Below are 20,571 nucleotides of genomic sequence, written 5' to 3' on the forward strand. Positions count from 1 at the left end.
CAAGTGTCAGACCCAGAGTTCTAGAATCTAGCCAGAGTTCTGTATATAGGCTAGACCTGGGGAACAGGGGGTTCTAGAATCTAGCCAGAGTTCTGTATATAGGCTAGACCTGGGGAACAGGGGGTTCTAGAATCTAGCCAGAGTTCTGTATATAGGCTAGACCTGGGGAACAGGGGGTTCTAGAATCTAGCCAGAGTTCTGTATATAGGCTAGACCTGGGGAACAGGGGTTCTAGAATTGAATTTAAATTTAAAGTTTTCAGAAGGTTTAGTGGGGTTGAAAATGTAAAATGTCTGGATTGTCTTCAGAAGGTTAAAATAAAATCCATATAATTGATTAAACCCCCCGCTCACTAGGCTTAGATTAGTGTTCACCTGGTCCAATGTTGACAGTAGAAGGACTCTTGGGTATGGCGATGCCTCCGAAGGTGACGGTGATTGTGTGAGGACCTTGCTGGGTGGGCTTGTAGGTACACCTGAACACACTGTCTCCCTTATCCTCCACCATGGCCTCCAACGGTCTGCCCTGGGGATCCTTGATGAAAGCCGACACATCTCCCACTCCTGCCCCTAGTTGTGAGGGGAACACAGCAATACTTTAGCCAAAGCACCCAGATTCACTTTTCTGCCATAAACATACAGATCTGGGACCAGTCTATAAAGCAACCAATTCAAACTGCTAATAAACAAAGTTCAACAACCCAGCAAATTTGGTCAGTTATTATCCTACTAACAGAAGCAGCTGTGGGAAGAGAACCAACCTGCAGTGTATATGTCGAAGTACGTAGGTTTGTTGGCTATGTTTCCTATAGCTTCCAGTCCAGGCCCTTTGGCTGTAACCTTGGTGGGGTCTCCCTGAGCCTTGTCCACGCTCACCTCAAACGGAGACTTAGGGATCTGCTGGCCTGCAAACAGCACCGTCACCTAGACAAGACAACCATGTCAGAAAATCAACATGAAGTGGTATCTCATGCCGCCAAACAATTTAGACACTATCAGACAAGCTCCCGGTCAAGAGAAGAACTTGACTCTAGAACTGAATGAAGAGCTTGCCAAATGAAGTGAAGATGCTGTTGTGGGTAGGACTGGGGCAGTCAAATTGTGTCACCTGGTAAATGGCAATCTTCAGGTTTCCACACATGCCTACAAGCCACTAATGCAGACCTCTGGAACATCTACATTCTAATACATCCATGTAATATAGCCTACACCTTTCAATAAAGCCATGCGATAGTCTACACCTTCACAATAAATCCATTTATTTTAGACAGGACTAAAGAAACATATGAAGAATATTTAGTTTATTTCAGTAGAACAGATTAACATACTCCGTTGTCCTTATGTTAGGTCCTGATCTGACTATGCCAAATGGCTGTAGGCTACACTAGTTCATTTAATGGACTAGATTTGCTTAGAATTCAGTGGCATTATTTTATAGTATGAAGAAATCAATTGCACAAAACCTAATAAAATAGAAATATTATCTCCAAACGATTTGATGAAGTGCACACGTGGCTATTCTGTGTTGAGCGGTGAAAGAAATAGGTATTATTAAATGCTTAACGTAGAGTTAAATGTAACTTGTTCTACAAACGTTAGGCTACATGTTCAGATTTTTAATACATTGTAAGGTTGCATGATTTCCAATTAACTTTTTTTCAAAAGGCACGAGCTCAGTTTTTTTTTTTTTGTGCAGGCTGTACACTTCAGTCTCTCATTCACAATTTGACAAGCGGTTTATAAAGCCTGGAATTGACGGCATCCCCTTTAACCGTAATGAACGAAAAATATCCAAATTCCATGCCTTTTGCCCTTGGGCTAAATAGAATCCTTATAATTCTCTTCTCCCAGCTGCATGCTCAGAAGCACCTCATGTGATCAGCGCTTTCTCACAGGCTACAAGTGAAGACAACCACACGCGTCTTATTTCAATTCCAAGGTGAAGAACTGTCCACATTGAATTTTTCAGCCAACAAGAGTAGGCCTAACGAACAGGAAAAGCACTAGCCTACGGCAATCTCATATCCCCCATAGGTCAACCTATACTAGTCAGTGCGAGAAATAAATTCTCTAAAACACAGACTAGAACAGTAGTGAGAAGCGAGTGCCCAAATTAATACTAGCATCAAAAACATTTTTTTTAACGCAATAGATCAGAAAGTTAAGCTTAACATGTTTTTCTTCACATTTTAAGCGCAGAAACACACGGTAGGCTATTAGAGGGAAAACACCATTGTCAAAAGCAACCCCTAAATGTGATTATGCATGTAATGCTTTCATTATAAAGAGGCATTTTTATAGTTAAAAATTATCTTCCCCAAACTTGAAACTCTGCTTATGTATCCCAGTTAGGCTCTAAACCCCTTGTAAAATGGATTGATGTCCTTAATTTAAAGTTCATCACAACAAGTGACCAAATAACTTATCAAAACATAGGCCTGTGGGGTAAGGCTACATGAGGTGTGCGATTATGATTACAATAATAAACACACAAGCGATAGGATAATATCGTCACCCATCACTATTCTTGATTTAATCATCTGGTCTTTACATATACTAAATAACACGAGTTAGAACGGATCATTATCACGCAGCCATTTTGAAAAGGGGACGCGGCAAAAAAAAACACACGTCATCTATTAAATAGCAGGAGGACAACTCTCCCGTAGTTCATGTTCATGCCCGTCAGGTAGGCTATACTCCTGTTGTAAAGATGAGCCTAATAAGTTTAATATTAGGAAAGTTGAGAAATAAATAGGCCAGGTTGATAGAAAGCTGATGGGATCCTCTTTTTAGTAGAGGCCATCACTCTGTTTTCACACAAATGCATAGCCTATAGAAATGTTGAGCAACATGAGCTCTCATGAAGTGTTTGATTAGATTGTCCATTACATTTGCATTGATGTCAGAGTGGTTAGAGGGACAATAGAGTGCTGAGTACCAGGCAGTTAACAAGTTTGGTAGGCTACTAATGACCATCAGCAGCATCAGAGCTTAGAGAAGCCTAATTACCGTGACTACATGTGGAATTGACTACCTTCATGACTCGTGACCACTGGTGTGGCGGAGATACGGTCACCGCAGCAGACAGAGTTGTGGGGGAATGGCACAAGATCAGTTCGTAGTAATGGTTAACTGCATGAATGTTTTACAAAGGGACTTGGCTGTACTGTACCTTGTGATGACCCATAACCTGGGGTATGTAGGTGACACTGAAGGTTTTCTTCCCTTCGTTAGGAACCGCCTTCACCTCTTCTCTGGTTCCTTCTGGATCCTCCACGTAAACAGTGACCTGTCCCTGACCTGCACTGAACGCATCCACCGTGAAGACAGCAGGACGCAACACCCTGTTACCTACTGGCTCCAGACCTGGGGAGGGAGAGATCTGACTGATTAACAGATACTCTACTGTAGAAGATGCAGGAGACTGTACTCAATAACAGTCTCCAGAGGTCTGTAGTACTGCAGGTCTTCATCCTTCAGTAACGGATTCAGAATCAGATCAATGACGTCGATTTGGAACGGAGTGCAAATAAAGTGTCCGAGCAGTGTGTTCACTTTCACAGAAAGCAACGTGAAATCTAGGACTTGTGTTACACGGAGGAAAAGCCTCTTCAGGGTCCAAGGATTACAGAGACCAGGGGGGTCTGACACTGTAGCATATGGATGGAACAGAGATCACGGTGCTTTCATTCTCCTGTCTGATGGGAGGGAAAGTGCTGCTGAACCTATAGCCGGCCTGTGCATTATTGATCAGATGGGGAATCCAGGCCATCCTGTCCAGTAAGGAATGAACCAGGCATTAAAGCAACAGAATTTACAGGTGGACCTCTCCATTGTGTTTCCTTAAAGAGGGGAGATCAGCTTTACGAGAGCAGATAAACTGTCTCAATGTATCTGTCCTCTTCCTTCGTTTTGAATACTTTCTACATTGTAGAATAGTAACTACATCGAAACTATGAAATAACATTTATAAAATCTGTCTCATTACTGATTGTAAGCTGATCTTTGTACATAATGTCTCCGCTATAATTTCCTTAGACAGAACAGCTTCGGACCAACGAGTCGGACCAGGCCCTAATCCCCGGGACCCAAGGTAATGGCAGTGAAAAAAAAACTCAAAAACGAGCGAGCCGGCATCCTGACGATGTTGGCCAACAAATAGATCACCATCGCCCTCTGTTCTACTGGTTAAAGTGCAATCAGAACAGATTGGGCGAACTCGGTCCTGAAGAACTCCTGTCCTTTTTGTCAGAGTCGTTGGTGAACGAGGACATGTTAATACAGCTCGCTGTTATTTTTCGTTTTGCATCGTCAAAACCGGATAGAAGACCAGGGTAAGAAGGGAAGAGGGGTGTGTCTGTCAACAGCTGGTGATCTCATGTTAAGGAAGTCTCAAGTTTATGCTTGCCCGAGTTAGAATACCTCATGATTAGCTTGCACTAAGAACACACGAGCTGTATAGACCCATAAGCAAACAAGAAATTGCACAGTCGGCGTGAGTCTCTTGTGGCTGATGATTTTTCCTCATTTACCAGCATGTAACCTGCAAGTAGGAGACAAATAAGTAAAGCTAGATCTTAACACATACAAGGCTATACAATCCTCTCCCTCACTCAATCCTCCTAACAAATTCTATCCTGGACTTCCCGGGTGGACCGCCCCCCCCAGGTGGTGAGGGTAGGCAACACCACATCTGCCACGCCGACTCCAACACCATCAAGGGTTCTGACGGGTAGGACTGGTCACCGACAACAATGAGCAGCCTATAGGGGCGAGGTCAGAGGCCTGGCATTGTGGTGCCAGGCCAACAACCTCTCCCTCAATGTCATGACAACAGCTGATCGCGGACTACAGGAAACGGAGGGCCGAGCATATCCCCATCCACATCAATGGGGCTATAGTGGAGTGGGTAAAGAGCTTCAAGTTCCTGTGTCCATATCGGTAAGGAATTAACATGGTCCACACACCCAAACAGTTGTGAAGATGTCACTACAACGCCTCCTCCCCTTCAGGAGGCTGAAAAGATTTAGAAAGTTCTAGAGCTGCACCATCGAGAGCATCTTGACTGGCTGCGTCACCCCTTGGTATGGCAATTGCACTGCCCTTGACAGTAAGGTTCTAAAGAGCGTGGTGAGTAGGGCACCAGTACATCCCTGGGGCCAAGCTTCCTGCCATCCAGGACCTCTATACCAGGCTGTGTTAGAAACGCACAAAAAACGATGACTCCAGTCCCGAGCCATAGACCGTTTCTGCTACAGCGTGGCAAGCCGTACCAGTGCACCAAATCTGGAACCAACAGAACCCTGAACAGCTTCTACCCATAAGCTGTAAGACGGCTAAATGATGAATGATGCTGTTAAGGTCAAAAGGGGGGTGCAAATCAATACTGGGGAGGTGTTAATGTTTTGTCAACTCTGTAGACCGCTACATGATGTGTTTGGCAGGCACACCGTAGGACTTAGAAAAGGTGTCATTATTAAGCTTGGGCCTAGTAATGTTGTGCGGTTTTGGAGAAGTTATTCCTCGCAAAGGGGTTGTGGGTAACATTTCAGGTATCAGACATTAAAAATGAACGCACTCACTGCACCTAAAGTCACTTTGGATAAAAGTTTGATATATCTATACATTACCTGGTCCATATGCACGGGCCTTCTTGGGGTTGAGTTTGGGTTTGAGGGGAGCACCAGGCTTCAGTTTGGCTTTTGGGAATTGGGACAGGTAGGTCATCACGGACTGTTCATCCACACTGGGGTCGATGATCTCCTCTGGTGCAATCACCTAATACAGAAGACAGAAACCCGACAATATCAGATAGCCTCTCCAGACACAATGCGGCCCTGAGTTCTGCTGACAACCTATAATTGCTGTTTGCGTCACATGGGTCAGGAAAAGTGGTCAGCGTCAAATGATCTAATCTACAGATTTCAGTATTCAAACAAAAGTTGTTGAGCCTGTGGGTAAAAGAGTCAGTCTGGAGGCAGGGTTAACGCCACAGAGTCAGTCTGGAGTGTTAATACAATGTTGCCAATATCAGAGAGACAGGTTTATACAAATCTCTGCTGTTGGAAACCAAATGTTAGTCTAAAAGAAATGGGAGATCGTGTCAACATGCTTTTTAAAGTGGACATCAAGTTTATAAATTGCCTGGCTGGGCTGATGAGACAGTGGATTGCGCAGTGAGATTGAACAGAGTAAAATAGGCATTTTAACATCATAGACTTAGCCAGTGGTGGCTTGTGGACTAGACACCGGCTGGAACGTGGTTTAAACCAAATCAGCGTTCAGAACTAGACCCACCCGTTGTATAAATAATGTTAATTACTCTTGGAACAGCTAGACTGTTTGCAGACGTTTAACTTGGGTGTGTTGTATGATTGATTTCAATAACGCTTTTGATTGTTTGAATGCTGCACCCACCTGGTAGGTAAATACAACTCAAAAAAAATTAACCACTAAAATTATGAATCTGTCTTTACAATTTATAGTTAAGCGGTGTGTATTTTTTATTGATTGATACGATAAACTACTGTCAGCTTCCTAAGTTAACACATTAGCACTGTGTTTAAAAATATGAACTTATTTTCTTTGCATTATTCGAGGTCTGACAACACCATAGCTTTGTTATATTGACCAGTTGTCATTTTCTGTAAATAAATGCTCTAAATGACAATTTGGGAGAAATGTTGTCAGTAGTTTACTCCCTGACCCAGCCTCACAGGGCTCCCTGACCCAGCCTCACAGGGACCCCTGACCCAGCCTCACAGGGACCCCTGACCCAGCCTCACAGGGACCCCTGACCCAGCCTCACAGGGACCCCTGACCCAGCCTCACAGGGACCCCTGACCCAGCCTCACAGGGACCAGAGGGCTCCCTGACAAGTGTTATTCTCACCTGAGGGATGCCCAGCCAGTCGTCAGCTAGCTGCATGGCCTCTTGGGCGTTGTCCGAGGGCTTGTTGTCCCACGTCTCCCAGTCAGGACACAGACCTGCACAAACAACAATGTCAATAAAAACTACTCACATCATCAATACCTTTATCCCAAACACCCACCCAATAACACACCCTGACCCCCAGAACCTACCTGGAGCACAGCTGTCGACCAGGGCTCCCAGGGCCTTGCCACTCTGCCAGTCTCTGCTGAAGTTGTTGATGGGCAAGTCTGGCACTTTATTCTGGATCCATCCCAGAAGCCTCTGCTTTGGAGTCTTCTTCTCCGCCTCGTCATCCACCTCGTCTTCCCACACCGGCATGGAGATGGAGTAGTGGAGGATCAGGGTCCACACCATGCCCAGGATCAGTTTCATGTTACCATCCACTATGGCCTTCGAGTCTGGGGGGGCAAGACAGATCTAGGATAAGATTTTAGGTTCACAGCCACAAACACCATTTACTGTCTGGATGAAGGGAGGAACAAGAGGAAGACAAAGTACAGAGAAGGAGGAGAGAGTCTTGACAATGCCAGTATTTTTCTTGACAAAACAGATCGTGCCTCCAGAAAGTCCACATCCTTTTGACTTTCCACACGGAATTAAAATATTTTGCAAGTTTGTTACTGGCCTAAACAAACCCCATAATGTCAGTGAAATTATGTTTTTAAAATTAATACAACATTTTAAAGCTGGAATGTCTCGAGTCAGTAAGTATTCAACTCCTTTATTATGGCCTAAATACATTCAGGAGTAAAAATGTGCTTAACAAGTCACAACTCAGCGCGTGTAATAGTGTTTAACATGATTTTTATGACTACCTCAACTCTGTACTCCACACATACAGATAATTGTAAGGTCCATTAAATCAAGCAGTAAATTTCAAAGAGAGATCCAATGCCTCAAAGGGCACCCATTGGGAAAAAAAACAATTGAATATCCCTTTGAGCATGGTGTATCAGTACACAAAGACACAGGCCTCCTTTCTAACTCAGTTGCAGGAGAGGAATGAAACCACTCAGGGATTTCACCATGAGGCCAATGGTGACTAAAACAGAATTTAATGGCTGTAATAAGAAAACTGATGGATCAACATTGTAGTTACTCCACAGTACTAAATTACAGTGGAGAGGAAGCCTGTACAGTATAAAAATATTCAAAAACATTAAACAAATCACTAAAATAATACTGCAAAAAAAGGTGGCAAAGCAATTAACACTTAGTATTCAGGACAAAAAGTTGTTTGGGGCAAAGCCAACAGCACTGAGTACCACACTGCATATTTTCACAGTGGTGGCTGCATCATGTTATGAGTCTGCTTGTACTTAAGGACTTGGGAGTTTATCCAGGATTAAAAATGAAACAGTGGAGCTAAGGACAGGCGAAATCCTAGAGGACAAGCTGGTTCAGTCTGCTTTCCATCAGACACTGGGAGATGAAGTCACCTTCTAGCAGGACAATAACCCAAAACAATGTAAAAATCTACACGAGTTGCTTACTAAGACAGTGAATATCCCTGAGAAGCAGAGTTACAGATTTGACTTAAATCTACTGAAAACATATGGCAAGACCTGAACATGGTTGTTAAGCAATGTTCAGCAACCAATTTGACAGAGCATGAAGAATTTTGAAAATAATAAAACAATGTTGCACAATCCAGGTGTGGAAAACTCAGAGACTTACCCAGAAAAGGTTTTCTACAAAGTATTGACTCAGGGGTGTGAATGCTTAACGTAAATGCAATATTTAGATTTACATTAAATTAACAAAACATTTCTAAAAACAAAGTTCACGTTGTCATTACGGGCTAGTGTGTGTGTGTAGGAGGAGAATATTAGTTAAATATACAGCCTGAATTCCAAAAGTGTTACAAAATGTAGATTAAGCCATGAGGTTTGAACACTTTCTGAAGGCACTGTACCGTCTTGAGTTTAAATTCCCTGGATAAGATGACCTTCAACCCATACAGTATCATAGCTCTCCCTCAGACCGTACTGGTGAGGCCATCCTGAACAACACCAAAACAGCTTCACTCACTGATCTCAATAGGGGGGGGGGCCCCCATTAGCTCATCTCTGAAGACTGCGGATAAGGAAGAAAACCGTTGACTTTGGCAAGAGCTACACATGTAGCTGTACAGCATCAGGTAGAAAACCATTACTCGGGGCATGGTCCACAAGTAGACAGTTGTTCAAAAAACAAATTGAACAAAATTAAACCTTGAAGTTTAAAGAGATTTTGTCCTCTAAAACAGTTGGGAAATCAGATAGCTGTTGAAAAATATTGCTCAACAGCTATGTCACAACAGTTTACAGAAGTGATTTATCGTTCAAACAGTGGATGCGTCCTATATAGCACCATATATCCTATATAGTGCACTACTTTTGACTGGAGCCCTATGGGAATAGGGAGCCATTTAGTACAGAACCATTCAATAGGTGTCCTCTTCAAGCGGTGTGTAATTCATTATACACATTACCACAACAAGAGACTGCTATATAGAGACGGGATGGGCTGGGCAGTTTGTCAATCTTTCGGTCAGAGCAGAACGTTGCCCAACCTGGAGGGGCTGCACCCTGTCCACAACTGCACCACTCACACCGCTTCAAGGTGTGTGTGTGTGTACACAGTATCAGCCATCTCTGCCAAACATCCTGTCAGCGAGCACATAACAATGGTGTGAGCAGAGCAGGAGTTGAACTCTAACCCACAGCTGATGACACACCCTACCCAACACAGCCCAGTGTGTGTTTACTATGTGTGAATTAAAACACATTTGTACAAAATGTAAATTTTCTATTTAAACTACATTTTCACATTGTGGTTCTGTTTTAGTTCGAGCTTCTTGGCTGTAAGAGTTGTGTGGAGCGTCATGAACAAATTATTACTTACTATGACTTAAATAAAATATGGGGAGTTCCACAGGGTCCAGTCCTGGGGCCATTACTATTCTCACTATGCTAATAAATACAAACAGTACTGGCTTGAATCGTATGGCTTCAGACCAGAGCCCCTAGATGTATACCAAACAGGCAGACTGCTTTGAGAGCATATGGCAGGGAGAGACTAGGCACTTTCTGAAATTCCCTGGCAGTTTGATAGCAGGGGCTGTACCGGGTTGCATCTGAAATGGCACCCTATATAGTGCACTACTTTAGACCAGGGCCCATAGTAGCTGACCTGGCTCTGAAAGGAAATGAAAAACCAGCTTCAATGTGTTAAATTAAGACCAAGACCTAGCACGACCCAGAGACAGTTTGACAACCCCCCCCATAGACTCCGTTTGACACCCCCATAGTCTGGTACCGGTTTAGACAGCACGGAGACAGATGACCCAATACACTGCATGACGAGGAGTTGAGCCTAAACTCCAGTTTGTATTGTAATGCATACCAACAGATCCTCCATGACCAGCCATGGACCACGCTGTGGCTAAGAGCTCACGACAATATGAACGTGTAGAATGACTCGGGGGGGGGCAACCGAGGCAGAAACCCACGTACACAACCATGTGTCAGCATAAACACTAAACAGATAAGTGTAGTATCTTATCATACATGCCAATAAATCATTTATTTTTTGACAAGCTCAAATGAAAAGTAGTTTACGAGACAGTCATTCTGTTAGAGCCTGATGGACAGCAGGAGAGGAAGCAGTTTATTCTGCAGGATCACCGTGTGTATGTAGCATAGTTTAGGAAAAGCATTTGTTCTCTATAAAGTACCTGTGGAATATAGTCATTTAACGCGACTGGCCCTTCAGAAACAATTCTGTTTTAAAAATACAAAGTAAAACTCTGCGGGTACTAGCTAAACTTTAATTTCACAGATCTGTCTTATAATTGAAGTAAATAAGGCCTTGAACACTTCCCAAGGAGCAACAAACATGTCTGCCCCAGAGCTGTGTTATTGTGTCGGTCTGTGTCGAGTTACCCTGTCAAAGACATTGGTGGGTGGAAAGTGGCCATCACCATGGTGACAGAGAGTATAGACATACGACAGTTGAAAATGTCTGTATTCTTTCAGAACTTCAGTAATGTTTACTGTTTCTCACTTTTGTTTATCTACTTCACTTGCTTTGGCAATACAGCCCCTCCCCCCGCAATACAGCCCATTTGTATTGAAATTGGGGTTGAGAGCCTATTCTTCAGAAACCAAGAGCCATCATTCTTCCCAAAAAGTCTATATACTGTGTGTGGTGCATACTGACAGACAAAACCTCTTCCAACGTTCCACGGGACAAATGCTAGTTATAACTAGGCAAGTCAGTTAAGAACAAATACTTATGTACAGGATGGCCTACAGGGGAACAGTGGGTTAACTGCCTTGTTCAGGGACAGAACGACAGTTTTACCTGGTCAGCTCGGGGGGATTCGATCTTGCAACCTTTCGGTTAACTACTCCAACGCTCTAAACACCTGGCGACCTGCCACTCCTGGGTGAGTAAATGAGGAAAAAAACCTGGATAGTCCAGATAGTAATGACCATTTGTTGATAAGCAACTGCTTTGCTGAGGTTACGGTTCGTCAATCTGTAGACAAATCAGCGGTGTTTGCTAAAATAAAGAGTTGACACTACGGTACCTCTAATGGGAAATGTCTTGGTGCGGTTGTTGCTACGCCTTGGGAATCCTCGGCTGTTCCTAACTACAGTATGTTACTACCAGAGGCCTGCTAAGTTGGACTGTCTCCAGCTGGATCGTCTCCAGCTGCAGCCTTAACTGTCCACCTAGAACAAGGACGTCAAACTCAATTCCTGGAGGGGTGTGAGCGCCGAGTACCTAACGAATCAATAACATTAATTTGATTAAATCAGCCCACCCCCCCAGTAATTGAGTTTCACATCCCTAACCTAGCAGCTCTGAGGCTGGGAAGGCTCCCAGCTGTTAATGGTCCATCACAGAGGGAATGACTAATTTAACCTAACTTCACTGGAAAGACCCTGCAGGCCAAACATCTCTTTAGAGAGGGCAGGACTAAGTCAGAGCCTCACTGTCTGAGGCACTGCTGGAGGAGAGTAGAGCACGCCAGACAGAGCATGCCAGAGAGGATAAGGGAGCTGACATGACAGGCAGAAGGGAGAAATTCTCCTGCTAATAGCCAGAGACCCTCTGAACTGCTATGTGTATGAGTCCTAGAATCACATTGAACCATTAACACAAACCCCCGGTTCCTGGTCCCCAGCCAGCCCAGAGAGGGGGAAGGGAAGAGGTGGTAGACATGGCTTCCCCAGAGGATGTAGGGGGACTAAGAGGGTTAGGGGCCTGGTAGACATGGCTTCCCCAGAGGATGTAGGGGGACTAAGAGGGTTAGGGCACATCACACCCCTGCCAGCTCCGTTTGGTGTAACTGAAAAGAACCACATCTACGTACACCGACAGAGGGGACGATATTTCATCCTTTACATTAGTACATTTAGCAACGCTAAAGACCATTCCTCTAGACATTTGAGCTGCTAGGGGGTCATTGGGACTGCTCATGAAATAAACCTTATTACTCTGCCACTGAACAAGTTATGACCTGCTGCAGTCCTAAATAAGTCGATAAACAGAAGTTAATATCAAACAGGAGGTTAAAACCAGTTATGGGGGCATGTAATTTTGAATTGTTGGGAGTCCCATAGGGCAGTGCATAATGGGACCAGCGGTGTCCGGGCTAGGGGAGGATTTTCCCAGGGGTAGGCCGTCATGGCAACAACCTTATTAACACTTAACTAGGCAAGTCTGTTAAATACTTTTCAAAAAAAGTTCATAACCAGATTTGAGACAAATATCAATTAGTTAGTATTTTGCTCATTAGCTTAAAGGCCCAGCCGTAAAATTAAAGCGAGTGTCAGATTCTGTCCGATGAACCCATGGATACTTATGCATCTGCGTGAAGTTAAGGAAGTTGCTAACTAGCGTTAGCGCCACTTCCAGTCATTGTACCAAAGCTAGTTAGCAATGGTTTACATAAACCGTCAACTTACTTCTAACTGCAAGTGAAAGCAAAGGGCTTAAATTGCCAAAATCTCACACTATCCCTCTAAATAGCTTCCAGAATCAGGGGGTGGGGGGGAAAGGGAACAAGGTCTTTGAATTCAGCAGAACACAACTTGCTAGGACAAATCAGTTCCATTGTTTCATTCTGGTTCAACTAAATCCTGTCCTTTTCTCACCCCAGCCAGTGAGCCAGCCAGGTGTATGGGATAAGGCCAGGGGAGAACAGAACCGACTAGTTTGGACTTGAGTGGCAGTCGGGCACCAAGCGAGGGAAAGAGAACACTTGGTGCACCACTAGATAATGTGGAAATTAAATGTCCAGGGAGTGAAGCTATAATATGAACTGTAGTAGAAATGACTGGAAAACAGCCTCCACCCGTATAGAAACACAAGACTCAGTATGGTACGTTAGATCAAATAGTCTTTGAACACTGCTCTTCAGTGGAAAACATCCAAGTCATCCCATCAGTTTAGATAGTTTGTCCTGGGAGCCGACATCACATCTGGAAATCCACTTTAGGGAGGTGAATGCTACAGGCCCACGTCCAAACTACGATATAGACCTTTAAATCTAGAGTCTCCTTACTCCGCTGATTGGAAAGGAAATCAAAACCACAGGAAGGAACCAGTTTGCCTTACAGCGGGCGGCTGTTCACAAGCGATATTTACATCAGCAGGAGTGCCTGTCTATTCAAATGAACTGTAAATAAATTGGACTTAACACTTGTCTTAATATATGTAACAGTCTTGTTTCATCAATTTAATCCACTTTAAAAAAAAAGGTTTGTTTCACTTTGTAAGAACAGGTCAGTTAAAAAACAGCCCCATCTAACACCTGTCCTAACACCAACACCTGTCCTAACACCAACAGGAAGAGTCATGAATGAGTTGAAACCAACACTTTAGATGTCTCATGCACAACCCTTACATTCCAAATTCCAAACACCACTTTACGTTCCAAATTCCAAACACATAATTCCAAACCAGATAAACGATTGAAGGGGGTTTTGGAAGCTGCTTTATTTTTTTTTTCCTCCCCCAGTTGCTATGGAGACCAAACAAACACTCCTAGACAACATCCATACTACAGAAGGGGGAGAAGGGGGAGGGAGCTGTAACAATGACCGTCTTAGTGTTTCTTCAGTTCAGGAAACATTCCAAGGACAGGAAGTGTGCGACTAAGATCGTGCCACAATAACCTGCAGACATTAATGTATTACCCTACATAACACAGAGGACATTAACTGATGTTACATGACAAGGTTCATTCATTTGGCACAAAATTAGTCAGGAAATAAAATGGGGAATACTGAAGTCTCATCCAGACACTGTCTGGTGCGTCAGAGTACACTGACCATGTGAGTGAAATGTTGTAGAAAGCCTAACCTTGTTACTGTTAACGGGGTTAGTTAGAAAACCTAAACGTTATGAAAGACAATTTTTACCATAAGTCTATGAAAACACTGGAGAAACACTATTTTACAGTGCCTGTCAATTTAGCATTGTAGAAAGCCTAACTCTTCAACAGTAAAAATGTACCGACATAGGAACGTCTGCATCCGATTTGTGTATCCCAAAAATTAAATTAAAACGCTGACTGGTTCACACCACAGCGGGACAATCTGGTTCCCGTCTGATGTCATGGTGAGTTGTGTTGCTGGCCCCACCTGCAGTCGGTCAACAGGATGCAACCTAACGCTGTTCCAACAAATACAACCACTAACTACATGACGATAAATAAGAGCTTAGACTAAGCCTGAATTCTGTAAAGTCTCAATCTACTCCTTCAGTATGGTAGTTAATACAAGCAGCTTTCATCTTACAGCTCCAACTAAATCATATTATCTGATATTAAGCAGAGTAAAACAGAGGATTTGAGCCATGTGACCAAGATGCAACCAGCAGGCAGTCCTGTAATGAAGTACTGGCAGAACCAGCATCCCCACCCAGAAACATTAGTCTGTGCTAGCGAAGCAATCCTGTAGCTTAGCATCCGCTTTGTCTACCATCAATACTGAGCCCGTCACTGGTACTTCGGTTAGAGTTTTTGTAGACGGGAAGCAGGAGAATGGAGTCATGGTCTGATTTGCTGAAAGCAAGGCGAGGGAGGGCCTTGCATGCCTTTCTATGGGTAGACTAAAACTTGTCCAGTATTAGCGCCTTGTGGTGCACGAGACGTGTTGCTAAAAAGGATTTGTCTCCCCACTTTAAAGTCTCAGACCACTATAAAAGCTGCCTCTGGGCGAACATTGTTTACGGCCCTGTACAGCTCGCTGAGTGGTGGGATGTAGATGTAGCTAGCTAGCGGTGGTAGCGTTTCAATCGGGTGACGTCACTTGCTCTGAGACCTTGTAGTGGTTACTCTTGCTCTGCAAGGGCCGAGGCTTTTGTGGAGCGATGGTTAACGATGCTTCGAGGGTGACTGTTAACGTGTGCAGAGCGCCCCTGGTTTGCGCCCAGATCGGGGCGAGGGGACGGATGTGAAGTCTATACTGTTATAGACAGGCGTGATGATTACAGATAATGTCTTGTATCTACCAGGAGTTTCTCAATGGGACGACATGTCTGGTGATTATGGTAGAACTGGAACATTTCTCAGACTCCAGGAATTGTGTACAGAAACATGAGGTGATGAATGGCACGACAATGGGACTTAAGATCAAATCCCGGTATCGCTGTGCATTCAAAAATAACTATTGATAAAATGCAAAATTGTGTTCGTTGTCCGTAGTTTATGCCCCCCCCCATGGGGTGCTCTGTTCACAACATTGACATCAGTAACCCGCTCGCCTACATGACGCCATACAGTCAGTCTGCCCGGTCCAGTTGAGACCGGGATTAATCCACAAACTTCTGCGTGCCAGCGGCCATCGAAGGTAAACATTTGCAAATTGAAGTCAGTTCCGACACCGAAATGCAGTCGGGTCAAGACCCTGGACAACGAGCTTCCCGAGACGGTTTGTGAAGAAATTCTTCAGTTATCCAAACCCAGTGTCATCAGCTGTCCGGGGTGGCTGGTCTCAGACGATCCCGAGGAGCGAAGAAGCCGGATGTGGAGGTCCTGGGTTGGTGTGGTTACGTGGTCTGCGGTTGTGAGGTGGTGTTTTATGTACTGACAAATTCTGAAACGGTTGAGGCTGTTTATGGTAGAAAAATGAACATTAAATTCTGGCAGCAAGCCAACAGCACACTCACTCAAAACACTGGTTTTTACACACAATGACAAATACACTGTGCGTATAAACTTCCTGGTATCTTTTTTTTCAGCTCATACTACCACTTAACAAAAATAAGACGCAACATGTAAAGTGTAGTTCGGTGAGCAGAAGCTGTGGACCAGTTGTTTAAAGAGGTCCGCCCCTGTGGTGTTGCTAAGTCCGCTGTCCAGTTACAAATTCACATCCAGTTGGTAGAAACTCTTGAAATGAGCTCGCCCATCTTGTTCTCCAGTATCTGGACTTAGTCCAATAAAAACATTTAAATGTAAAAAGGGGGATGGGGTGGGTCTAAGGATTCCAGCCCTTCTACAGCATTGTCACTTGGGTAGCCCAAAATAATGGATTAGGGTCCAGTGTAAACTAGGGAATAGCTGAGTTGAGATTCGTAGCTGTTGATCCATAGTTCAAAAGTACTTGAAGGCAAGTGATAACGGCGTGAGCTTTAAATACAAAAAAATAACAGGAAAAAAGGTCAAAATAGCAAAGTCAGGTTGGAGCACGTAAGAAGTCTGTCGGCACCATCTTTCCTGCTCTGCTATTCACGAAGACAGAGAGCTAGACACTCCAAACAGAAAAGCTGTTGGTACTTGAAGAATCTCTGGTGTCTATACGTTCCTGGCTAAATTACCAATTTGGCCCTCAAACCATCACGGTCACCTAATAATCCCTAGTTAGCAATTGGCTCATTCATCCCTCTCCTCTCCCCTGTAACTATTCCCCAGGTCATTGCTAGCACAATAGGAGACATCAGGAGCTAGTGAATCTAACATGTTTCATGAACTGAAATAAATCACAGAAATGATCCATTACAATTAAAATAGCTTCTTAAAAATGTTATGCACAAATGTGCTTATATCCCTAGTTAGTAAGCATTTCTTACTTAACAAGATTTCATCCACCTGACAGGTGTGGCATCTCAATACTGATTAAACCCGCATGATCATTTCACAGGTGCACTTTGTGCTTGGGACAATCAAATGTGCAGTTGTCTCACAACACCACAGATATCAAGTTGAGGGGGAGGGATTAGTCTGTAATAAAGCCATTTTTTGGGGATAAACTAATTCTGATTGGCTTGGCTTGGCTGGGCCTGGCTCCCACATGGGTGGGCTTAGAACGGCTGCACCCCATCCCAGTCATGTGAAATCCATAGATTAGGGCCCCCCCAATTTATTTCAATGGACTAATTTCCTTACATTTAACTCAGTAGAATTGTTGAAAATTGTCACATGCAGCGTTGATATTTAGGTTCAGTATAGCTCTAACCAGGCCTGCCCTGAGAGCAGTCAGTTTCTCCTCATGCCATTCTGCAGAGCGGGAGACAGACGAGCAGCTAATGGAGTGGGTCATGTATGATTTCACGGGACAGTACGGGGACTGCCAAGCTGGAGCTGTGTGTGGTGTAGTACATAGTGGAGGGAATTCCTCTCGGATGAGATCACCACCTCAGGGGAGCCAATGAGGATGTAAGAGAACAATGAGCCCCGCCCCCATAGCCCCATTAACAGTCCAGTCACACGACTACAGCTCCCAGCAACTTCTGTCACCTAAACCACCATCATTAGATCTCACTGAGTATGAAGGGAAGGAAAGAGAACGAGACAGACCTGCAGTGTTCTGATTGACAGCCATTGAGGATAATTAATGAAATGTGGTTTAGAAGCTTCATTCTGAAAACCCACGGGAGAAGGCCAGCGCATCTCCTATAAAAACCCACGGGAGAGGGCCAGCGCATCTCCTATAAAACACCCACGGGAGAGGGCCAGGCATCTCCTATAAAACACCCACGGGAGAAGGCCAGCGCATCTCCTATAAAACACCCACGGGAGAAGGCCAGCGCATCTCCTATAAAACACCCACGGGAGAAGGCCAGCGCATCTCCTATAAAACACCCACGGGAGAAGGCCAGCGCATCTCCTATAAAACACCCACGGGAAAGGCCAGCGCATCTCCTATAAAACACCCACGGGAGAAGGCCAGCGCATCTCCTATAAAACACCCACGGGAGAAGGCCAGCGCATCTCCTATAAAACACCACGGGAGAAGGGTGCATCTCCTATAAAACACCCACGGGAGAAGGCCAATCTCCTATAAAACACCCACGGGAAGGGCAGCTATAAAAACCCACAGGGCCAGCGCATCTCCTATAAAACACCCACGGGAGAGGGCCAGCGCATCTCCTATAAAACACCCACGGGAGAGGGCCAGCGCATCTCCTATAAAACACCCATGGTGTTAAAACTAGACAATGCAACAGAACAGCTCTAACTCAACACACCAACCCTCCTCGCCTCTGCTGGCTCCCTCATGATAATATTGTTAGTGCCTAATGTTAAAAACATCCCCCTCCCCTTAACCATAAGGTACTTTAATATTAACACACAAGATACTGCACTTTAATTAAAGTTCTGAATAAAACGGACAGGCTCAACTTGGTAGGGGACATCCTACCCTAGAGTTAATTGGGGAAGTGGGTAATTCTGTATCTGTTAAGGCCTCGCCGGGGTGTTGAGTCAATGCTTGAATCATTTATCAAAGCCTCCCCCCATCAAGACCCCACAGAACATTTGCTACTAACTTATTTAGAATCCTAGTGTGCCCAAAACCACAAAGACCATTCTGAAAAAGTCAACTACAAAACAGTACTCTATATTGGCCTCAGCATTGTATCAGCAGACAGAGAAACAAGAGAGTTGTCTGTTCCAAATGGCACCCTATTCCCTACATAATGCACTACTTTACCAGACACCTATGGGCTATGGTTAAAAAGTAGTGAACTATTTAGGGAATATTATACCTGGTGTAGCACCTAGCGAGAGTCCACAATGAAATGTGTCCCAATACTGTAATGACCCAGGTACAATCACCAACAAGCTAAAGATCCCTTCAGACACCAAGGTCGTGTCTACACTTTACATGCCGCTTCTGCTATCAGGATACAAAGATCGCATTGAAAATACGGGTCTCGGCGCACAAAAGTTACTTTGTGGTCTGATTGTGTTCCAATCTGTCTGACCACTTCAAGGTGGTCGTCAGGAATGCAAATCAGGCTTCCCAAAAGCAGTGGGCGACGTCATCAGTACTCCTCACACAAATCCCCTGATAAAACTTTTGTTTTGGGACCAATGGGATCTGGACCGTAACATTATGACGTTGGAGGAAATACGTGTCCAGAAAAGTTTGTTGGCATCAAATGCTAGCCAGCTAGCTAACATTTGTAAGCAATTTGTTTGGCTCGAGTTATGCCAACCCGTTTGCACTCCCTTTAACGTTGTTTGCTAGCTACAGGAGGTTAGCTGGCTAGTTAGCTAGCTACATGAGGTTAGTTGGCTAGTTAGTTAGCTAAAGCCATCAGTTGTGTTATCATATTTGACTTAATCCTCCATTTGTAGAAGGCACACTGGAATTTGAATATAGCGCAGGAAAATGGAATCCGGACACAGACGTGTTCCTAATGCCATGAGCAGAACTCTTATGATCAGAATATATAAAAGCTACATGAACGGTCAGGTCTAGACAGGGCTTTAGGCTCCTGACAGACAGCGCAGCCAAGGACAGAACATTGGGACGAAGCCAACAAAAGGGCGTTTCACACTCCTGAGCTGGCCTGGTTACACATCCAGTGTGAAAACGGTCAGAGTGCCCTGAAGTCAAGAGTCATATTACTATAGAAACACCATATATACACACACACACACGGTGTCTGTCCTCTGCTCTAGAAACCATCTAGTGTGGAATTAGGAGGACTTAGAGGAATCCTACATGGATCATTGTTTGCTGCACTACAGGAAAAGGGAGAAAAAAGTCTGCCCGGGATTGCAGTGTCATCGGTATATTTGGCTGTATGCATTAACTGAAGCCAAGAAGTTAAATGACAAACCACTCTGGGTTGGTTTCTGGCCTGGAATTATACACAGTCACACAGCAGCAGCACCACCGCACCCCCCATACGGGTTCACCAGGCTTTAAGCATAAAGCTCAATTACAAAGCAAAGGAAGAAAACATGTTTGAAAGAAGCAATAGGGTGGCCATGGGAGGGAGGGGTTGTCAAGGAGAAAGGAGGCGATGAGGGGGAAGGAAACAAGTTTGAAAGGGGAGATGCACCGGGGGGGGGGAATGTCTCACAGACTGAGACACCACCACTAGAATCTGTTGGGCTCGAACACAAAACCATATACAAATCTTAGAATCAACTATTAAAGACAACCAGAACCCACTGGATTCTCAAATGACATTGAATGAGGTACAAGATACAAACCCTCCAACCCAGAAAGGCCTGTGGTGATGGTATTCTCAATGAAATGATCAAATATACAGACCAAATTCCAACAGGCTTAAACTCTATCATCCTTAGCTTCCACAATATTTGGAATCAATGAATGATCACCCCAAAGTGGAGACAAATGTATATGCATCAACAGCAACCAAGGGAAAATCCTCTTAA

General features: G+C 44.3%; 1 protein-coding gene across 2 annotated transcripts in view; it reads right to left on the reverse strand.

Moving 5' to 3' along the window:
* Positions 1 to 20,571, reverse strand: part of LOC112255105 (filamin-B) — a 90,967-nt gene that overhangs the window by 53,213 nt on the left and 17,183 nt on the right. For both annotated transcript variants that reach the window (XM_042324946.1, XM_042324947.1), the window contains exons 2-7: positions 7,085 to 7,333; positions 6,894 to 6,988; positions 5,633 to 5,780; positions 3,175 to 3,368; positions 761 to 923; positions 375 to 569 (exon numbers count right to left, since the gene is read on the reverse strand). In XM_042324946.1, the coding sequence (XP_042180880.1) occupies positions 375 to 569; positions 761 to 923; positions 3,175 to 3,368; positions 5,633 to 5,780; positions 6,894 to 6,988; positions 7,085 to 7,333 (1,044 nt within the window). The remainder of the gene's footprint in view (positions 1 to 374; positions 570 to 760; positions 924 to 3,174; positions 3,369 to 5,632; positions 5,781 to 6,893; positions 6,989 to 7,084; positions 7,334 to 20,571) is intronic.

This window comes from Oncorhynchus tshawytscha, linkage group LG07 (genome assembly GCF_018296145.1).
Source record: "Oncorhynchus tshawytscha isolate Ot180627B linkage group LG07, Otsh_v2.0, whole genome shotgun sequence".
Lineage (NCBI taxonomy): Eukaryota > Metazoa > Chordata > Actinopteri > Salmoniformes > Salmonidae > Oncorhynchus > Oncorhynchus tshawytscha.